The sequence below is a fragment of the Canis aureus genome, chromosome 21, assembly GCF_053574225.1.
Source record: "Canis aureus isolate CA01 chromosome 21, VMU_Caureus_v.1.0, whole genome shotgun sequence".
Classification (NCBI taxonomy): Eukaryota; Metazoa; Chordata; class Mammalia; order Carnivora; family Canidae; genus Canis; species Canis aureus.
The window spans coordinates 21,534,897-21,553,500 of NC_135631.1; the positions used below are offsets into that span (position 1 = coordinate 21,534,897).

Here is an 18,604-nt window from a genome sequence, read left to right on the forward strand (position 1 = left end):
ATCTTAAAAGAGTTGTGTGCTTTACAGACTGAGCCAGCCAGGTGCCCCAAATTTGTATAATTTTTATGTTAGTATTATTGAGGAAGGATTGACACAACACTGTCTGAGAATTTGACTTTTGGATAACTGCTTAGCTCTGTTTTTCTATAAACAGATAAAGGTGTTATGTATCAAAATGCTACCATACAACATTGCTTATTGGGAAAGTGATCTCTGATTGATAAATTGCATCTGGTCTAAAAGAAATGATAATGAACTATAAGTACTGGATGGGACACCATACTTGGATATCCTTTAGGGTAGTAGCTTTTATAACCGGTCATGGCCCTAGTGGAGATACTAGAAGCCATGCCATAGAATTATTACAAAACCTATTAGCATATGAGGCTTGTAAGCCAGGTGGCTCCCACATATCTGTCTGCTCTTGGCTGATACTGTAACATGCTGAAGAGGAATGCTTGATGCTGCCTTGTTGGCCATCTGTGTGAATAGATGATGCCAGACTGTGGCTTATGGTAGTCTCGTGAGCCCAAATGTTCAATTGAATCTAAGAAGACCTCCTGGTGGGCATGATAGGCCTTTTTCTATGAACATTATACCCTAATCATTTCACTTTTTTTCTAATTGAAAGTGTCATTGAGATAATTTTACATTCATGTGAAGTTTTGAGAAATAATACAGTACACTTTATCCAGTATCTCCTAAAACTAACATTTTGCAAAACTATAGTGTATCACAACTAGAATATTGACCTTGATACAATCCAGTGATCTCACTTAGATTTCCAGTTTCACTTGTATGCATTTGTGTGCATGTATATTAATTTTTATATAACTTCATCCCTTGTTTAAGTTTGTGTATTCACCACTGCATTCAAGATAGTGGACAGTTCCAGCACCACAGGATCCTTTTTATAACCAACTTTTAATTAATTAATTAATTTATTTATTTACTTACTTATTTTTAAAGATTTTATTTATTTATTCATAGAGACAGAGAGAGGCGGAGACACAGGCAGAGAGAGAAGCAGGCTCCATGCAGGGAGCCTGACGTGGGACTCAATCCAGGGTCTCCAGGATCACGCCCTGGGCTGCAGGTGGCGCTAAACCGCTGAGCCACCGGGGCTGCCCCCAACTTATTTTTTAAAACTCCCCATAAGCATTTGCAGTGGCTGCAAAATACTCATTTGCATAAATATAGTTGACTATTACTCTATTAACATGGACAGTTGGAGGACTTATAATTATTTACCATTTAATCCTGCCATGAACATCTTTGTGCACAAAACTTTTTTCTTTTTTCTTTTTTTTTTTTTTGAAAGATTTATTTTTATTTATTTATGATAGAGAGAAAGGCAGAAACAGGCTCCATGCTGGGAGCCTGACGTGGGACTCGATCCCGGGACTCCAGGATCACGCCCTGGGCCAAAGGCAGGCGCAAAAGCGCTGAGCCACCCAGGGATCCCCAACTTTTTTCTATATTTTAGGTTGTTTCCTAACTATAAGTTCTTAAATAGTATTACTGTGTCAGAGGATAGGAACAGTTTTAAGACTCTCATTGCATGTTGCCAAATTGCTTTCCCAAAAGTTCCTTTCAGGTTCAGCTTTCTTGATATTATATAAGGATTTGGTACATCAAAAATACTCTGCATTGTGAAGTTACCTCAGGGTTTAGAAAGCTTTGAAAAGATCTCCCAAAAAGGGGCACCTGGCTGGCTCAGTCCATAGAGTGTGTGACTCTTAATCTCAGAGTCATGAGTTCAAGCCCCCTGTTGGGTATGGAGATTACTTAAAAATAAAATCTTAAAAAAAAAAAAAAAGAACAAAAAGCAAACAACTCCTAAATATTGATTTATTTATTCAACAGACTCTTATCGAGCATCTGTTATGTGCTAGGCATGGTGCTGGATGTGAGAAATAGTAAGAGCTTCTAATAAGGACACGTGAGGAGTTCCTAGGAAGTGAGTCCCCTAGGGAGATAGCTTGCCACAAACTCAACCTAAATCAAATTCCTACTAGGAAGAGAAAGGATTGGGAGCCTGGCAAAGTGGGAGTCCACCCACTGTTGAAAGGGAGGCAGCTGATTGTGGCCATGATGGAATGTGGGCCCCTGTTGTCAGATCTTTTGATTTTTCAGGAAAAGCTGAAAATGGAGGTTTTTAAAAACACTTTGTGAGCACAAATGTGTTTGTGGGCTACTCCAGTCCGCGGCTGCCAGTTGGCAGTGTCCAACAGTCTCTGGTCTGCAGTAGGTGGATTTGGGGAACTGCTAAGGAACGTTCAGAGAGAAGACGCAGAATGTCCCCTGGAGAAGTGGGCTGTCCCATGTATTGGGGACATGGACAGGATGGCAGGGGAGAGGCCATGAATTGTTCCTCAGACTGTGTATCTTTTCCGTAATAAACTCACTCACACGTATGGTCATTGCATCATACGGTGTTTGGTCAGTCCCAGAGGGTGTCAGGAGACTCAGAGGACATTTGACCCTGTTCTTCCTTCCATGTGGGGCCACACCCAAGCCTGTACCTTGGGTTCTCAATCACCTCCTGCAAGTAGGTCACTTAGCAGCTCCCAGCCCCTGGAGAGAGTGGTTATGGTACATGATGGGCAGGACTGAAGGGATCCTTAGTATCGAGTCAGGTCTGCCCATTGGGTACATTCAGAGTGTGGACTTGTAGTTAACTGCCACAAAACTAGAACAGAAAACATGCCCTGAAACAGAGCCTGGGAGAGGAGGAGATGAGAAAAGAGAGTTCATATTCTTTCTTTCCTAGGAGAGTGAATTAACCTGTATGAGAGTAGAGACTGGGTGGCCAGCTCTCTGTCCTTGACCCGGGGTCCTGGTTGTCCTTCTTTTGTGGCTTCCAGGAGCGCTGACCCAGTGCCGAGGAATGAGTTCTAGCCTAGACAGGCAGTGAGGGAGCTGTGTTTTCTTGGAGGTATGGTGTGGAGGAGTGGGGACAGAAGGCAGCTTAAAAATTTGCAGTCTTTTTAATCCATTATTTAAATTTTTGTGTTTTCTAAATTTTTCTTTTTTTAAAAAAAAGTTATTTGGTATTTATTTTTTGTTAGGTAATCTTTATGCCCAGTGTGGGGCTCATAATCAATGACCCCGGGGTCAAGAGTTGCATGCTGATCCAGCCAGGTACCCCCTCTAAATTTGTTTTTCTTAATCTACACTCTTAGAATTTTCCAATTTGCTGCCCTCTCTGAGATGGAAAGCCTTTCTAAATCTGTTCCCCTCATTCCTCAAAACAGCACTTCCTTTACAAGTGCCCAGTTCTAAATGCTTTTCTCCCCTTTCTCGCAGGGCAATTTTTTCTGTGTTGGACCTAATGAAAGTGGACATGGCGAACTTTGCTGTCACTAGCATTAGGCCGCATCTCATGCAGCAATCAGTTGAATATGAAAGGAAGAAGTTTCAGCAGCTTTTGGAGAAGCAGCCAAGTACGTCTAATGCTTTATGGTGTCCTGCACTCTGTTTTTCCATTTCAGGGCTGTAGTTTGTTGCACAACTATACCGTTTTCAAAACAAAGCTAAAATTCTGTTTGAGAGCGTTCTAATTTCAAGACCAAAAAGCACAAGACTTTGGACTTGACAATGGACAAGCAAGAGAAACAAGTAGAATATAAGAATAGAAATTTAAAAGAACAAAGAGGTCTTAAATTAAATGGGTTTTTGATGAAAACCCCAGTTTGGGGTAAATCGTATGCTTGGCCTTGATTTTTTAAAACATGACAAACTTCTTGTGACTGTTTAATTCACTTGCCCCTCTCTCTGAGGTAAATGAGGAATTTTACTTTGCCTCCATTTTATATTGCAGAAAATCCTTGTGGTTTTATACCCAGAAGTCTCATTTTCGTAAGCCTCTCAGACAGCTTCAGGAAAACAGGATCATAGAATCCAAACCTGGGTTGCATTTCTAGGGTGTTTTTAGGGGGGTTCTGCATTGACAGTTGATGTTCTGGGTAAATTAGAGTCTCTGGATCCAATTTATTACGAGTTCCACTTAGACTCTAACTTTGGCAACTCCAAAATGAAAATGGCAATCTCTTTTTAGATCCTGTTGCCTGACCAGAATAGCTATTAATGCTGCACCCAGAGCAGGTGTTCATGCAGCCGCAGACAGAGAAAGCCAAGGTGGTCCAGGAGGGGTCAGGAAAGAGCGGAGTAGAAGAAACAGTACCAGGAGAAGATGGGCTGATGCTGCACACGAGGCATGTGCCAGGGCTGCATGTGCATTATCATTTGTAACCTCACACCAGAAGCCTACGAGGGAGACCCTATCATTTTAACCCCATTTTACAGATGTGGAAATTGATCTTGAGAAATTTTTGACCAGAACTGATTGACCACTGCGTTCACTTTCTCAACTGGTGTTGTCCTGCCTTTGAGGAGGCCTTCAGGCTTGCGACGGAAGAGCCTCAATGGGAGAGTCAAGTGCCAACAGCCCGGGTGCAGCAGAGGAGCCACTGCTGCACTCCCCAAGCCAGTTGCTCTCAGACTTCCTCCTCATATGTAAAAGCAGGTGGACTATGGAGTGTGCTGCCTACAGAAGGCTAAAGGGCCGGTATGGCTGCCCAGCAGGACGTCCGTGCCACCAGTGTGCTGGCGGAGGTGCGTCCTGCAGCGGTGAAAAGTGGACACCTACCATGCCATTGGCCGCCCACTTGGTTGGAAGGTGGCCTTCGCCAGCAGAGCTGCAGCACGTTCTGGGACCTGTCAGAGGGACCAGTTCTGAGACCTGCTCCCATAATGTGGATTAAAAAACCTCATCTTTCTCTTATGCTCCTCAGAATCCATGGTGTGTTTCTCAGCTTAGAAAAGGAGGGAGCGCATGAGGGCAGATGAAAGACACTTGAGCTCCTGTTGACAGTGCTCCAGATGCCTCCGAAGACACGTCGTATGGGTGCCAGAGCTCACCCCCTATGAGGCTGAAAGCAAACCGGCTTGCTGGGAGGCTAAGATCCAGACAAGGGAAGGGCCTCCTTTTCAGTGTGGAGGATATTTTACACTGGGAAACTGTCACCAGTGTCTCATCCCATCTGTCTCTGGGCAAGAATTTCTGCATCTCACTGAGCTAGAGTCCTCAGAGCTCCCAGCCTGGTCTCCTGCGGTGGTCCGGGTGGGAGTGAAGAGGGTGGTCTGTTGAACCATCAGGAGGGAGCAAGGCCTGGCTACGTGCTTTGTATTCACTATCTTGTTTAATCCCCAGAACTGCCAATGAGGTGGTATTGTACATCTCTTTGTTAGGAATCTGATAATCCTTAGCTAGTAATTGGCAATACTGTGATTTAAACTGAGTTTTATTTGATTCCAAAGTCCATATGCTATATATATATTTATATATAGCACACCTTCAGGATGATCTTCCTTAAAGTCATTCCGAGAAGCCTCCCTCCTGAGTGTCATAGTAATGTTCACAGCCTTGTTTTTCACAGATTCCCTGGACTTTGTCACCCAATGGCTGGAAGAAGCCGCAGATGACCTTATGAATCAGAAGTATAAAAATGCTCTGCCAGCTGGGGGAGGGGCCACTGGCTCTGAGGATAGTCCCATGCCAAATCCTGTGGCTGTCCAGAATTATGCCTACCTGAAGCTTCTGAAATGGGACCACCTGCAGAAACCTTTCCCCGAAGTAGGTGCTCCAGAGCAGTCTAACCACTCATTTCTTTTTGTGCTGCAGAACTTTAAAAAAATAATAATACTTTTGTTACTATACAGCTCTCTTACCAGAAAATCTCCCCTTTTAAATTGAACAATTCAGTGGGTTTTTAGTCTATTTACAGTTACAGAGCCATTACCACAATTTAATTTCAAAACATTTTCATCACACCAAAAAGAAACCCTGTGCCCATTAGCAGTCACTACCCTTTCCTCCCTCTCTTCCCCCTTGGCAACCACTAATCTGCTTCCTGTCTCCGTGGATTTGCCTACTCTGGACGTTTCCTATAAATGGGAGCCTACCATATTGACCTTTTGTGTCTGGCTTCTTTGACTAAGCATCATGTTCATCCATATTGTAGCATGTATCAATACTTCATTTATTTTCATTTTTATTTTTTTATTAAAAGATTTTATTTATTCATGAGAGACACAGAGAGAGAGAGGGAGGCAGAGACACAGGCAGAGTCTTTTTTACTGTGAAAAACATAATATGGGGATCCCTGGGTGACGCAGCGGTTTAGCGCCTGCCTTTGGCCCAGGGCGCGATCCTGGAGACCTGGGATCGAATCCCACGTCAGGCTCCCGGTGCATGGAGCCTGCTTCTCCCTCTGCCTATGTCTCTGCCTCTCTCTCTCTCTCTCTCTCTGTGTGACTATCATAAATAAATAAAATCTTAAAAAAAGAAAAAGAAAAGAAAAACATAATACAAAATTTACCATCCTTTTTTCTTTTTTTTAATTTTTTAAAAGTAGGCTCTACACCCAGCCAGGGGCTCATACTCACAACCCCGAGATCAAGAGTCACATGTTGCACCAGCTGAGCCAGCCGGGTACCCCCAAATTTACCATCTTTAAATGTACAGTTCAGTGGCATTAAGGATGTTCTCATGATTGTGCCACCATCACCACTATCCTTCTCCAGAACTTTTCCATCTTCACAAATTCAAAATCTTTAAATACTTAATGCCTTTAAACACACCTCATTCCTCCTTCCCTACAGCCCCTGGCAACCAGCATTCTACTTTGTGTCTCTGGATCTGACTGCTCTGGGTGCCTCAGAGGCTGGAATCCTACAGCATTTGTCCTTTTGTGTCTGGGTTACATCACTCAGCAGATTGTCTTCAAGGCTCATCCATGTTGTGTGTCAGCGTTTTCTTTTTAAGGCTGACCAATATTCCAGAGTATGGCTGTACCACATCTTGTTGATTCATTCTTCAGTTGATGGACATTTTGGTTGTTTCCACGTTGTGGCTGTTGTGAATTGTGCTGCTCTGAGCATATGTGTGCAGGTGTTTGTGGGGGCACATGTCTTCAGTTCTCCTGGGTAAATACCAAGGATGAGAATTACGGGGTCACGTGGTGGCTCTAAGTGTAACACCTGGAAGGGCTGCCAGGCAGTCTCCCCCAGTGGCCCCATCCCATTCCCATCCCCCAGCAGCGTGTGGGGCTTCCGGTTTGTGCTGCTGAGCTGCTGGACTGTTTTACACAACTCGATTAAAACCATGACAGTGATGTTGCTTTTCAGTTTTATCTAAATAATAGTTTCCCATTCCGCATAGAGCATTAAAAAAAAAAAGTAAAACTTCTTCACAATAAGTACCTCTGACTCAGTGGCCCGTTAAGAAGATGACTAACAAGGGATTGCGGTCATCTTGTCTGCAGCGTGCTGGCTTGGTGTGTAAACCATCACCTCAGTTTTGAGGGCACTCAGGCTTTTTATCTCTAGCCTCAGAACCTGCTACTTCTCTGAATCTTTCTCATCTAAGTTCCTGATTTTTCCTTTCAAGACACTATAAGCCTAAGGCTTTCCTCTTGCCCCTGAATTCCCTGTTTTGTGCCAAAGGAAGCTTTAAAGAGGGTGTTGTGTTGAGGGTTGGTGGGGGAGGGAGGATTCCTTTCTGAAGAGTGGCATGTTCTCTCCTGGAGGGCAGTTTGCAGACTGACGTATCTTAAAATACAGCTGTGGGGGAGATGGTGTTTTCCTTGGACATGGATATCTACCCTCAGGATTGATCGTTGGAAATCTTGTGTATCCTAAACTCCAGTCTTGAGCAAAGCTGGGATGCTGCTGGGTAACAGAGCGGAGTCAAGGGAGAGGCTCAGTCTGCCACAGCATCTCTGTTGAACAATAGAGGATCCTGAATCTTCAAAGGTAGTTTTTATTCCTGGAGAAGAATTCTGGGCTAAGACCCTGAATTGTTAATGTCTTGCTTTGGTGTGTCAGTTTCTTATAGCAAGACTGGTCCTTAACATTTATTTGGTTCACCTGTAAAAACTCTGATCAGAAGGCATAACTCCTCAGCTTTTCTAGTGCTCTTTCCCTAACCCCACCCACCACCCCTCCAACGGCCGCCCATGGGGGTGCTTTGGCCTGGTGGGACCCACAGGTGTCTAGCACCGGGGATGCAGTGGTGGAAGTTCACTCCCTGCTTTCGGGAGGCTTTGGCTTGTTATTTGTCATTCCTCCTTTTCCTACTTACCATTTCTTTTTCATGTTCTTTATTCACTTACCACTTCTTAGGGCCTCCTTTGTGCTAGATACTGAGGGGGACACCAAGGTGAATAACTTAGGCTCTCCCTTCAAGCAGCTTCTCCCCTCCTTCCCTCCAGGTGCTCTGGCTGGGGTGACTGGCTGGCTGCTTTGCCCAGGCCTTGGTGGGGGAAGTGTTCGCAGGACTCGGGAGTTCCAGTTTTAAAGCCAGCACAGCCCTGGACCAACTGGGATGAGTTGGTCTCTCGGCTCCCTTCCTACCTCATTACTCTTTCCTGTCTAATGATACAACTCCTAGTTATCGAGTATTGGCTCTGCTAGCCCACTTTCTATCCCTGGTCTTCCATCCCAAAGACAGCCCTGTGAAGCAGGAGTCCTCACTTCATAGAGGGCTCAGAGGGTTGAAGAAATTTGCATGAGCAGAGATTTCAGTGAGGGTGGGCCTCCTGTCCTTACTGTGCTCTATGGAAGTCGGAAGGAGAAAGGGGCTCTGAGGTGGAAGGGTGGTTCACGCAGACTCCCTTAAGCTCTGAAATGACTAGAAAATGCTGAGGGAACCTGTGGAGGCATGTGTGGGAGCTGTGGCCTCACTGCCCTCTGCTGGCCAGCCTGTGTCTCCAGCTCAAGGACCATTTCTGTGTATCCATTACAGACCGTGTTGATGGACCAGGTTCGCTTCCAAGAACTCCAGCTCCAACTGGAGCAGCTGACCATCCTGGGGGCCGTGTTGCTGGTCTCTTTCAGCATGGCAGCCCCAGGAATTTCCAGCCAGGCTGACTTTGCTGAGAAACTCAAGATGATCGTGAAGATTCTGCTAACAGATATGCATCTGCCGTAAGTGGCCGCAAGCTGGGGGGGGGGGGGTTAGAGTGGGGATGGGGCTGGGAGGGATGGGGGGAGGTGGGAGGCAGCAGTAGCAGAACACAGACTAGGATGAGGTCTCCCGATGTGGGGAGATCCCGGGGCTGCTCTCCAGGAACTGAGAGATGCCCTTGCTCCCTGGTTTTCTCGTCCCAGCAGAATTTATTCAGGTTCATACGAATGGCGTTACAGTCGATGCTAGGATTGGCAAGGCTCTAGGAGAGTAGCTTTCACATGTTTAGGACCAGGACCCACAGGAGGAAATTCCTTTTCCGTTGTGACCTGCTACACACTTCAAAGACACACATGCCTGAAATAGAAACTTCACAAAGTGAAACTTACTCTATGCTTAGTACAAATTCTTAGAACTTAAAAAAAAAAAAATATCAGTTGCTACTCACTGAATTGTTCTCACAACCTGCTAACAGGTTGGGCCACACAGCCCTAGGGAAAGGTCCTATAAGAAGCAGGTGGCCTTCCCCCCTGAGTCCCTGGGCTGTGGACAGTTTCCTGCCCTCTGCACATTCCTTGTGACCATTCTGTGTTGTGTAGAAGTGGATCAGATTGATCCAGCAGCATGGACCCACACCTGTGCGGGGGCAGCTTGCTGGTCTGCTCTTGCAGAGACATCTGGTCAGGTGGTTCATGGGTTCACAGCATGTAGAATGTTTTCTTAATGGTTACAAGTAAACACCATATCTGACAAGGTCCGGATCAGAAGATTCCTCGAGAATGTCCCCAGACACATTCATCCTCACCAAACGGCAATTCTTTTCTTTCTTTCTTTTTTTTTTTTTTTTTTTTTTAAGATTTTATTTATTTATTCATGAGAGACACAGAGAGGCAGAGACACAGGCAGAGGGAGAAGCAGGGTCCCTGCAGGGAGCCTGATGCAGGGCTCGATCCCAGGACCTCAGGATCATGCCCTGAGCCAAAGCAGATGCTCAACCACTGAGCCACCCAGGCGTCCCCCAAACAGGAATTTTCTTGCCAAGTTCGCACAAGACATGCACATGTCCAGTGTGATGAGGGGTGTGTGCACATGTGGTGTTAGGCCAGGAGGGGGCTGCTGATCTGAGGCCCTTGCACGGGGCATCCCTGGGCTGTCACCAAGGTCCCCCCACCCCCAGCAGACCTGGTTGTCCACTGCCTAAAGCTACTGATAAGGGGGCCTGTCTGGCGCTTCCTTACGAGTCCAGGCCTGCACTGTTGGGTCCACGCTGGCACTCGGGTCGGCAGAGTTGGTACCAGCAGTGAGTCTCAAGGCTCTGACATTTGCTCTCACTGCTTCTACTATACAAAGGGTCCAGGTCCAGGACAAAGGCCTTAGAGAAAACCCACCAGCAGGAGGGCTCCCCATAGATACCCTAGGAGAGCCCTAGGACTCCGGGAAATCAAGATGCTAATTTTCTTAACTTTGGGATTTCAATTTTATTTATTCTTTTAAACTAGTTCATACATTCCCATGTTTCAAAAATCAAAAAGGGACAGAAGGGTTTCCAATGAAAACTTCCTCTCCCGCTCCTGTCCCACAGCTCCCAAATTTTGGGTTCAGGCTTCTTGCAGCACACAGAGCTAGCCAGAGGTTGGGTTTGGGGTTGTTAGTGCTGGGAGAGCCTGAGCCCTCCCCTTCCCGGTGTCCTTTCCAGCAGAGAGCACAGGAGTCCCCTGAGTCCAGTGTGCACAGCCTGAAAGGGCGGGGGCAGAGAAGAGAGCCCCAGATTTTCTCTTTGAACATGTCAGTCTGTGAATGGGTGATGGTGACTCTTCTCAGGGCTTGGTCTCTTATTTGGCTTGAGTGGGGGGAGACGTGCACTTTGTTTATGGGCTCTTTCTTCCCTGCCTTCTCCTCTCCTTTCTCAAGCTCCTTCCATCTGAAGGATGCCCTGACTACCATCGGGGAGAAGGTCTGCCTGGAGGTGAGCAGCTGCCTTGCCCTGTGTGGGCTCACTCCCTTCACCGCGGAAAAGGAGGCCGTGCTCAAGGGCCAGATCCAGGCTGTGGCCAATCCCGACGACCCCATCCGCAGGATCATGGGTATGACTGGGGGGGGAAGATGGGCGGCAGGGATGTGCCCTTGGAGGGGCTGGCAGACTGGCCCCTCTGAAGAAATTTGGAAGATTTTGATAGGTTGTGAGTGCTGATGAGTGAGGAGAGTGAGTAATAATTCCCAGCAATGAGAGCAACCCAGAGGTTTGGACAAGTGACCAGGAAGCTGTCATTGTTCTGGGAGCTTTGACTTAGGAATCACAGGCTTTGTTCACAACCCTGCTTCAGCACTGTGACGTAATAGAAAATATATGTAGTGGTCACTCCCCCCCCCCCCCCGCCCCCATTCCTAGCACAGAGCTCCTAAAATTCTTGTAATTTCCTAAGTGATAAGAGCACTAGAAGTATCTTTTGTTCTAAGATTGGTCTTTGACCTGGATCCTGACACAGAGGATCCTTTGGAATTTCCTGGGTGATAGGAGTGCCTTTTGTTTTAATGAGAGGACTCTGGGTGGGCTCTGAAGGACCAAGCCATGATTAGAAGCTCGGCGTTTTCAGTCGCACGCCCTCTATGCTCCAAGAGAGGGGATAGGGGCTGGAAATGCCTATGATGAAGCCTCTATAAATAACCCAGGAGTACAGGGTTTGGGGAACATATCCATGTAATGGGAGGGTGATGTACCCAACTGCACAAAAGCTCCTGCCCTCGACTCTCCCAGACCTCACCCTATCTTGTTCTGGTTTTCATTTGTATCCAAATTCTTTATTATCTAATAAGCTAGTAAACATACGTGTTTCCCTGAGTTCTGTGAGCTGTTCTAGCCAATAATCAAAATCCAAGGGAGAGGATCATGGGAACCTCCACTTTGTAGCCAAATCAGCAGGAGCTGTGTGTGTCCTGGGGACCTGCTACTCGCAGTTGGCATCTGAAGGTTGCGGGGGGTCAGCCTCGCGGGACTGAGCCCGATGTGTGGGATGTGACACTGCCTCCAGGCAGTGACAGAATGGGGTACAATTGTAGGACACCCCACCGGTGTAGCAGAGAATCACTGGGTGTGGGGAGCCCCTGCCCTCCCCCACATCTGGGGCTGGAGTGTTTGGGATGTGGGGTGAGAGTGAAGGAGGAGCAGGGGTTTTCTCCACAAGCACCTGCTGCATGGCTTGAGCAGGTGACCAGATGCTTGAGGTTCCTCATCTCTACGGGGAATAATAGGGACAACCCTGCACGGTTGCTGGAGGACCACAGGGCGGGAGATCTATAGAGTGCTTATCAGAGTGCCCGCAGCGCATCGCAGGTACTCACTGGAGAGGAGCCGTTCTTAAAAAGATTACTGTGTTGGCTGTTACTCTTCATCGTCACAGCTGTAGCACTATGGAAAATTCTGTTCATTGGTTGATTGAGAATACAGTGATCATCTAATTTTGTGGTGTCTGGCTGGCTCAGTCGGTAGAGCATGTGACTCTTGATCTCGGTTGTGAGTTTGAGCCCCACGTTGGGTATAGAGATTACTTAAACTTTTTAAAAATGTTTTCATCTAGGGGTACCTGGATGGCTCAATTGGCTAAGCGTCTGACTTTTGGTTTCTGCTCAGGTCATGATCTCAGGGCCATGGGATCGAGCCCTGAATCAGGCTCTGATCTCAACAGGGAGTCTCCCTGAGATTCTGTGTCTCCTCTCTCCCCACTCACAAAGTGAGTGTGCTTTCTCTCTCAAAAAAAAAAATATTAAAAATTGTTTTTCATCTAATTTTTTAAAAAATTCATATTTCTCTTTAGTGTAATTAATTCTGAGGTCATTCTTTAGCTTCTTTATGAAACCAGGTAGGTGTTCAACATGTAAATAATGAATAGTTAGCAGGCTTCAGGGAAAAGCTGAATGATCCATGGTTATCAGATTTCAGGTTGGAGTAGAGGCTGAACCAGTAACGTGAGCCTGCTTCTAATACTATGACTTCCTTTTTTATCCTTTTTAAGTAACATTTTATGGAAAAAGTTATAGGGATCAAAGACTTTTTTTTTTTTTTTTTTTTTTTTTATTTATGATAGTCACACAGAGAGAGAGAGAGAGGCAGAGACATAGGCAGAGGGAGAAGCAGGCTCCATGCACCGGGAGCCCGATGTGGGACTCGATCCCGGGTCTCCAGGATCGTGCCCTGGGCCAAAGGCAGGCGCTAAACCACTGCGCCATCCAGGGATCCTGGGATCGAAGACTTTTTAAAAATTAAATTACTTCATCCCATCCCTGGCTTGGTCACAGTGTCATCTGTGGGTCATTCAGGGGGAGCCTGTTGCTGACATAAGGATCATCAAAATTAACATGACTGACCTTGGTAGAGATGCAGAAAAATGCGGTAAAGAGACGGATGGCTAAAAGCTGCTCCATGTCCCACCATGTTGGGTGCTTAGTGACCACTGGTTACTGCCCTGGGGATAAAAACCAGCCCTGGGGTAGGAATGATAGGAGGATCTCTAGTTCTAGGTGAGGCTTCCAGCTCTGAGAACCTCAGAAAATCAAAGTAACTTTGAAACGGGTGATGGACCCATTGGGTCAGCAGTTGCTCTGTCAGTATATCTTGGGATCCGAAGGGCGTAGGTCATTTGTACCTGAGAGGGTCCCACAGGGCAGGTGCAGTTTGAAAGAACCCGATTATATAAATGCCCCTATTGCTTTTCTAATAAAATTTGTGAGAAGCGTGGCTTGCATACTCTTTTTGGTTGACGAGGACAGTGCAAAAGCATCAGAGAGAGCAATGACTTAAAAAGCACCAACTGAAGTTATTCCCAAGAAGTAGAAGCTGCAAATGGCCAAAGCTCCATGGCCTCCTGCTGTGGGCATGAAAGAAGGAAGTTCATGCTTCTTACATGTGGGTTTGGTAGGAAAGGCTCACAAACCGACAATGCTGGAATCTTCTTTTATCTCTTCTCATTTTTGAATTTATAATTCCTGCTTTACTACCACCTCCCCACCCCCCACCCCCCCATTTTTTATGTGCTCTTCGGCAGTGGCTCATGGTGGTCTCCGTATGTCTTTCTCCTCAGCAGAATCTACTGAAACTGCAGTCTCCTTTTTTTAAAATAATTTTTTTAAAGATTTAATTTATTTGAGAGAGAGACCAAGCACAAGCAGGGGGTAGGGGCAGAGGGAGAGGAAGCAGGGAGTCCAACGTGGGGCTCCATCCCAGGACCCAGAGATGGTGATCTGAGCTGAGGGCTTAACCAACTGCACCACCCAGGCGCCCCTCTAGTCTCCTTTTATTGATTCATGCATTTGTCCTTCCTTCGCAAATGTATTCTGAGCTCTTACTGGGGCCAGGCCTCGTGAGTGCGAGAGGAAACGTCATAAACGGGGTGAATGCTCAGAAGCACTCAGTGCTGTGGGTCCACGGGCTAGGGGGTGGGCTGGGAAGAACTCTCCCGGAAGAGCGATGGAAAGGGGATGTTGAAGCTAAAAACCAAGCAGCATCAGAGGTTTGCAGAGTCATCCCGAACAAGTAACAACTGACTGCTTTCTTTTGGATCACAGATTCCCGAATCCTGATCTTCTTAGAGAGCTACCTTGCCACAGGTCATCAGAAGCCAGTGCCCACGGTACCCGGGGGATTGGGCCCGGTTCAGAGAGAGCTGGAGGAAGTTGCTATTAAATTTGTGCGCCTGGTCAACTACAACAAGCTGGTCTTCAGTCCCTACTACGATGTCATCCTCAGTAAGGTCCTCGTCCCGCCCTAGCGCATCCGCGCTCCGTAGCCGCTGCCGCAGTACTAGCCTCCTGGTCCAGTACCTGTTCTCCACCATAATGTTGCTTTGGAAAATGGCTATTTAGTACATCTCTGTGTAACAGCCCTGATTCCAAAAGGAGGATTATCGTGTATCACTGTTGAAAAGAGTTGTTGAAAAGCGCACTGAATTCTGTTTTGAAGGTTTGTATTGATGAGTGCAAGTTTACAAATCAAGAAGCTTCCTGTTATCCTGAGTTTGAGGTAGCTCTGCTACCGCCGTGGTCTGCGCCTGACGCTGTCCTGATTCTAGCTGCCTTGTCTTTCCCAGGGGGCTGGGGCCTCTCTCCTGCCCCCTGGGTCCTTTCTCTTTAGGACACCCGAGAATGAGAGACCGAGCCATGACAGTGTTGAGACTCTTGCCCCTCTCTGGCACACCCCCCACTGTCCCCTCCAGCTATTTTGTGTTAGAAGGGCTATGCATAGTCTTACTGTCCCCCGCCCCCCCAGGCGGCCCCCATATAGGGCTTTCTCCCCCTGCCTGGCCTAGCCAGAGCTCCGGAGCCCTTTTGCTCTAGAGGAGATTTAATTGATTTTAAAAAGCTTATTCTTTTATACAGAATTATTCCTGAGCCTGGATGACAGCAGTTATGACTTCTGGGATCTAGAAGAAAGGAGATTCTTTGACTTTTAAGCTTTGAAAGTTAAGGAGGAAATATTTTTTTAAACTATATATATGTTGGTGTAATTTAAAAGACAGATGTCTGAAGTTTTTACTGAGAAATTCACTCTGATACAATACACAGATGTATTGATTGGATTTGAATTTGAGAAATAGATTTCAGTGTTTTCAGATATAACAGTAAGAGTGTAAGCTCACTTGGATAAGGAAGTCATAGAAAATCCCCGGTTGTGAAGCACTATTTTTTGAGAAACTTCAGTGATTGGAATTCCTGACATATCCTGTGACTGAAAGGGTAGTCGAGGTCAGATGGATGACCCGCTATGGTAAAAAAATAAGTAAAAGGTGTGTGTGTGTGCATGGGTGGGTGTATGTGTGCGTGGGTGTGTGTTTTAGACAGGGACATTATATTAGAAGCAGAGCCATGAAGTCGAGCGTGAACTCCAAGTGCTGGAACAGCAAAAGGCAAGATAATGCAAGGAATCCCTTAAAGCTGGTGAGGGGTTGCGGAGGGGCAGGTCGGCTTGGCAGCCTCCGCGAGAGGAACGTTCACTGTGTAGACTCACCGCGAGGGGTACCAAGCTTCAGGAGCAGGAACGGTTATGGCGGGGGGATGTGATTGTTCCAAATACGTGCTACAAACTGTGTTCTAATGGTGTTTTTTACTTGCAGTCAGAAATACATGCTGTGTTATGTGGTCAGAAATCCTATTGTTAAAGTTTTTACTCAAGGACAAATCTTCCCTGGTTTCATTGGAAGGGAATAAAAGTTCAGTAAGTAGAGCTTTTAAAGAACAAAATCACATCTTTAATAGCGTCTTCAAATGAGGTCGCTTTTGGAAGTGTTTCCGGAGTTCATTGCTCTGTGGCAGCTGTGCTTGTTGGTCATACGGTGTCCTCCCAGGCAGAGAGGCTCTGTGCCCTCTGTGGAGCTTGAACTCATGACCCTGAGGTCACAAGTCGCATGCTCCAGTGCTCGCTTCGGCAGCACATATACAAGTCGCATGCTCTGCCGACTGAACCGCCAGGGCCTCCCCGCCACCCCCCATCCTGCACACTTGCCCGCCTCCACCTCGGTGTTTGTGGTTTTGGCCTTCCTCCGCCAAGGATGAAGGAGAGGAGCTTTACCTCCAAGTATGTAGCAGGGTCGGGGGACGGGGGAGTTAGGGCTTCTGTAGTCATTCTTACTAAATCTTAAAAAGCCTTCTTTTTGCCTTCTTTTATAAGGATTGACTTTTTACAAGGTGTGTTTTTTTTTTCTCCCTCATGAATTCCTAAATCGACAACATTAAGTTTGGACCATTGGAAATCTTGATGTATATATTACAACGGACCTGCACAGACCCTCATGCCCCCCACTACCTCAGTGTCCACTGGTGGAGTTCTCCAAGTGGCAAAGCCAAGAATGAAGGAGGCAAAGTTCAGAATCACAATATTCATATTGAATTGTGTTGTTGTTCTCTGGAGTAGGTGAGCTACTTTCTTCCTGGAATCTCATAGGATTATCACTAAGGGCCAGGAAAATTCATTTAGTTCATTTAGCCACTCAGGAAATGTTTGTTGAACATCTCCCCTCGCCCCCGATACAGTGCTCCCTCCAAGATACGTATCAACGATCCTTCAGAATTGAACTGGTTCTGTGTCATGCATTCTGATTGGATTCGACAGGATTTCCTAACAGGTTTGTGGAAACAAGCATCTTTTAGGAAAGTGCGAGGTTTATTTAGCGGTAGTACTTTACTGTGAATAGAACTGAACACCTTGAGCTCGGTCCATCGTAGCTAGTTTGTTTATCTGATGGTCTCATGGATGAATGTCTAGGCAGGAACTGCTACTTTGTCAGCTCCTGGTGGGGGGATGGATGGATGGATTTTCAGCATAGATGTTTTTTTCAGAGTCTCATTACATTTAAAGCAAGCTGCACAGTGGGACTGTTTATGTGACCGTATAACCCGACTGTAAATACACTTCCGGTAAGGATGTCTTGCTAATTGAGTGCAGTAGGCAGGTACATAAGAGCTTTTTTTCTTGAAGTTATTAAGAAGCCTGACACTGCAGGTGTATACTGTGCACGTACAGGCTGACGACTAATGGATTACTTAGCAGTTCTGTTTTTGTGGAGGTGCTTATGTTCATTTCTCCAAAACCTTAGGGTTCCTGGGAATAAAGGGCTTGCTGCCACCACCTTTCCTGATGAGTTATGAAGGGAATAGGTGTTTGCTTCTTGATTTCCAGTGGCTTCTGGCACGCTCTGGTTTTTATGTAGAACACTGTATTTCTTTTCATTTTTGAGGCACGGTGGTAGAGTGGAAAAGGTTGGGAGCTGTCTGGAAACTGGAGTTAACGACCCCATTTCTGATACGTACTAACTGGGGCAAATCAGGACCGACCTCCAGCACATTTAAAGTCAAAGGACTAGACTTGATCTTGAAATTGCGTTCAAGTCCTCACATTCTGTGACGTGTCTCATTTGAGTGAGCTAAGCATCCTGCGGTAGGATTGTGCACAGAGCTCCTGATTGAGAGGACGGTGTGGGTTGGAGTCTTCTCTCTGTTGCCTTCTTACTGGTTATGTGATACTGGGCCAGTCATTGTCCCTCGGGCCTCAGCATTTTCATCTGTAAAATGGGAAAATGACTAACTCATACGTCTTGTGAGGATTAAATTGGATACTGGATATTAGAATGCTCTGTATATGGGAAAGGACTATAAATCGCCTGGTGAACCACCAAGGAGAGCATGTAACCCTCTACCTGTAGGTGTACATGCGTCTGTACACGCGTCTGTGCCCAGCCTCCCTTCAGTCGGCGCGTTCTACAGGCTGGAGGGAAGGTTCCCCTGTCCCACGACTCGTACTTTCTTCTGTATTAAAGCTGCACTCCTCCTTTTCCTCCTCTCCCTACTTCCACCTCCACCCCACCAACTCCTCCCCACCCTCGCCTCCGTATTTGAACTAAATGAATGTGAGTGAACAAATGAAGGATGGCAGATGATGGGCTATGAAATTCCTATTTAAATTGAAAACAATCTAAATAAAGAACCACATTGATGTTTGCAATTGCATATTTATATTGGATTTTGAATTCTATAACTGTTTTGTTCATAGTGCTCAAAACAACTCTGTGGGACGGAGGAGCGCTGTAAGCTCAATAAGCTCTATTAATCTGTCAAATGCTCACTGATCCTGTCTGAAATAGCTAGAGC

At 46.3% G+C, this 18,604-nt stretch overlaps 1 protein-coding gene across 4 annotated transcripts in view; it reads left to right on the top strand.

Moving 5' to 3' along the window:
- TCP11L1 (t-complex 11 like 1) overlaps positions 1-18,458 on the top strand; it is a 38,876-nt gene extending 20,418 nt beyond the window's left edge. For all 4 annotated transcript variants that reach the window (XM_077863521.1, XM_077863520.1, XM_077863522.1 and 1 more), the window contains exons 6-10: positions 3,310-3,446; positions 5,442-5,638; positions 8,810-8,991; positions 10,883-11,055; positions 14,531-18,458. In XM_077863521.1, coding sequence (XP_077719647.1) covers positions 3,310-3,446; positions 5,442-5,638; positions 8,810-8,991; positions 10,883-11,055; positions 14,531-14,733 — 892 coding nt within the window. In that variant the 3' untranslated portion in view covers positions 14,734-18,458. The remainder of the gene's footprint in view (positions 1-3,309; positions 3,447-5,441; positions 5,639-8,809; positions 8,992-10,882; positions 11,056-14,530) is intronic.
- Positions 18,459-18,604: the final 146 nt, after the last annotated feature.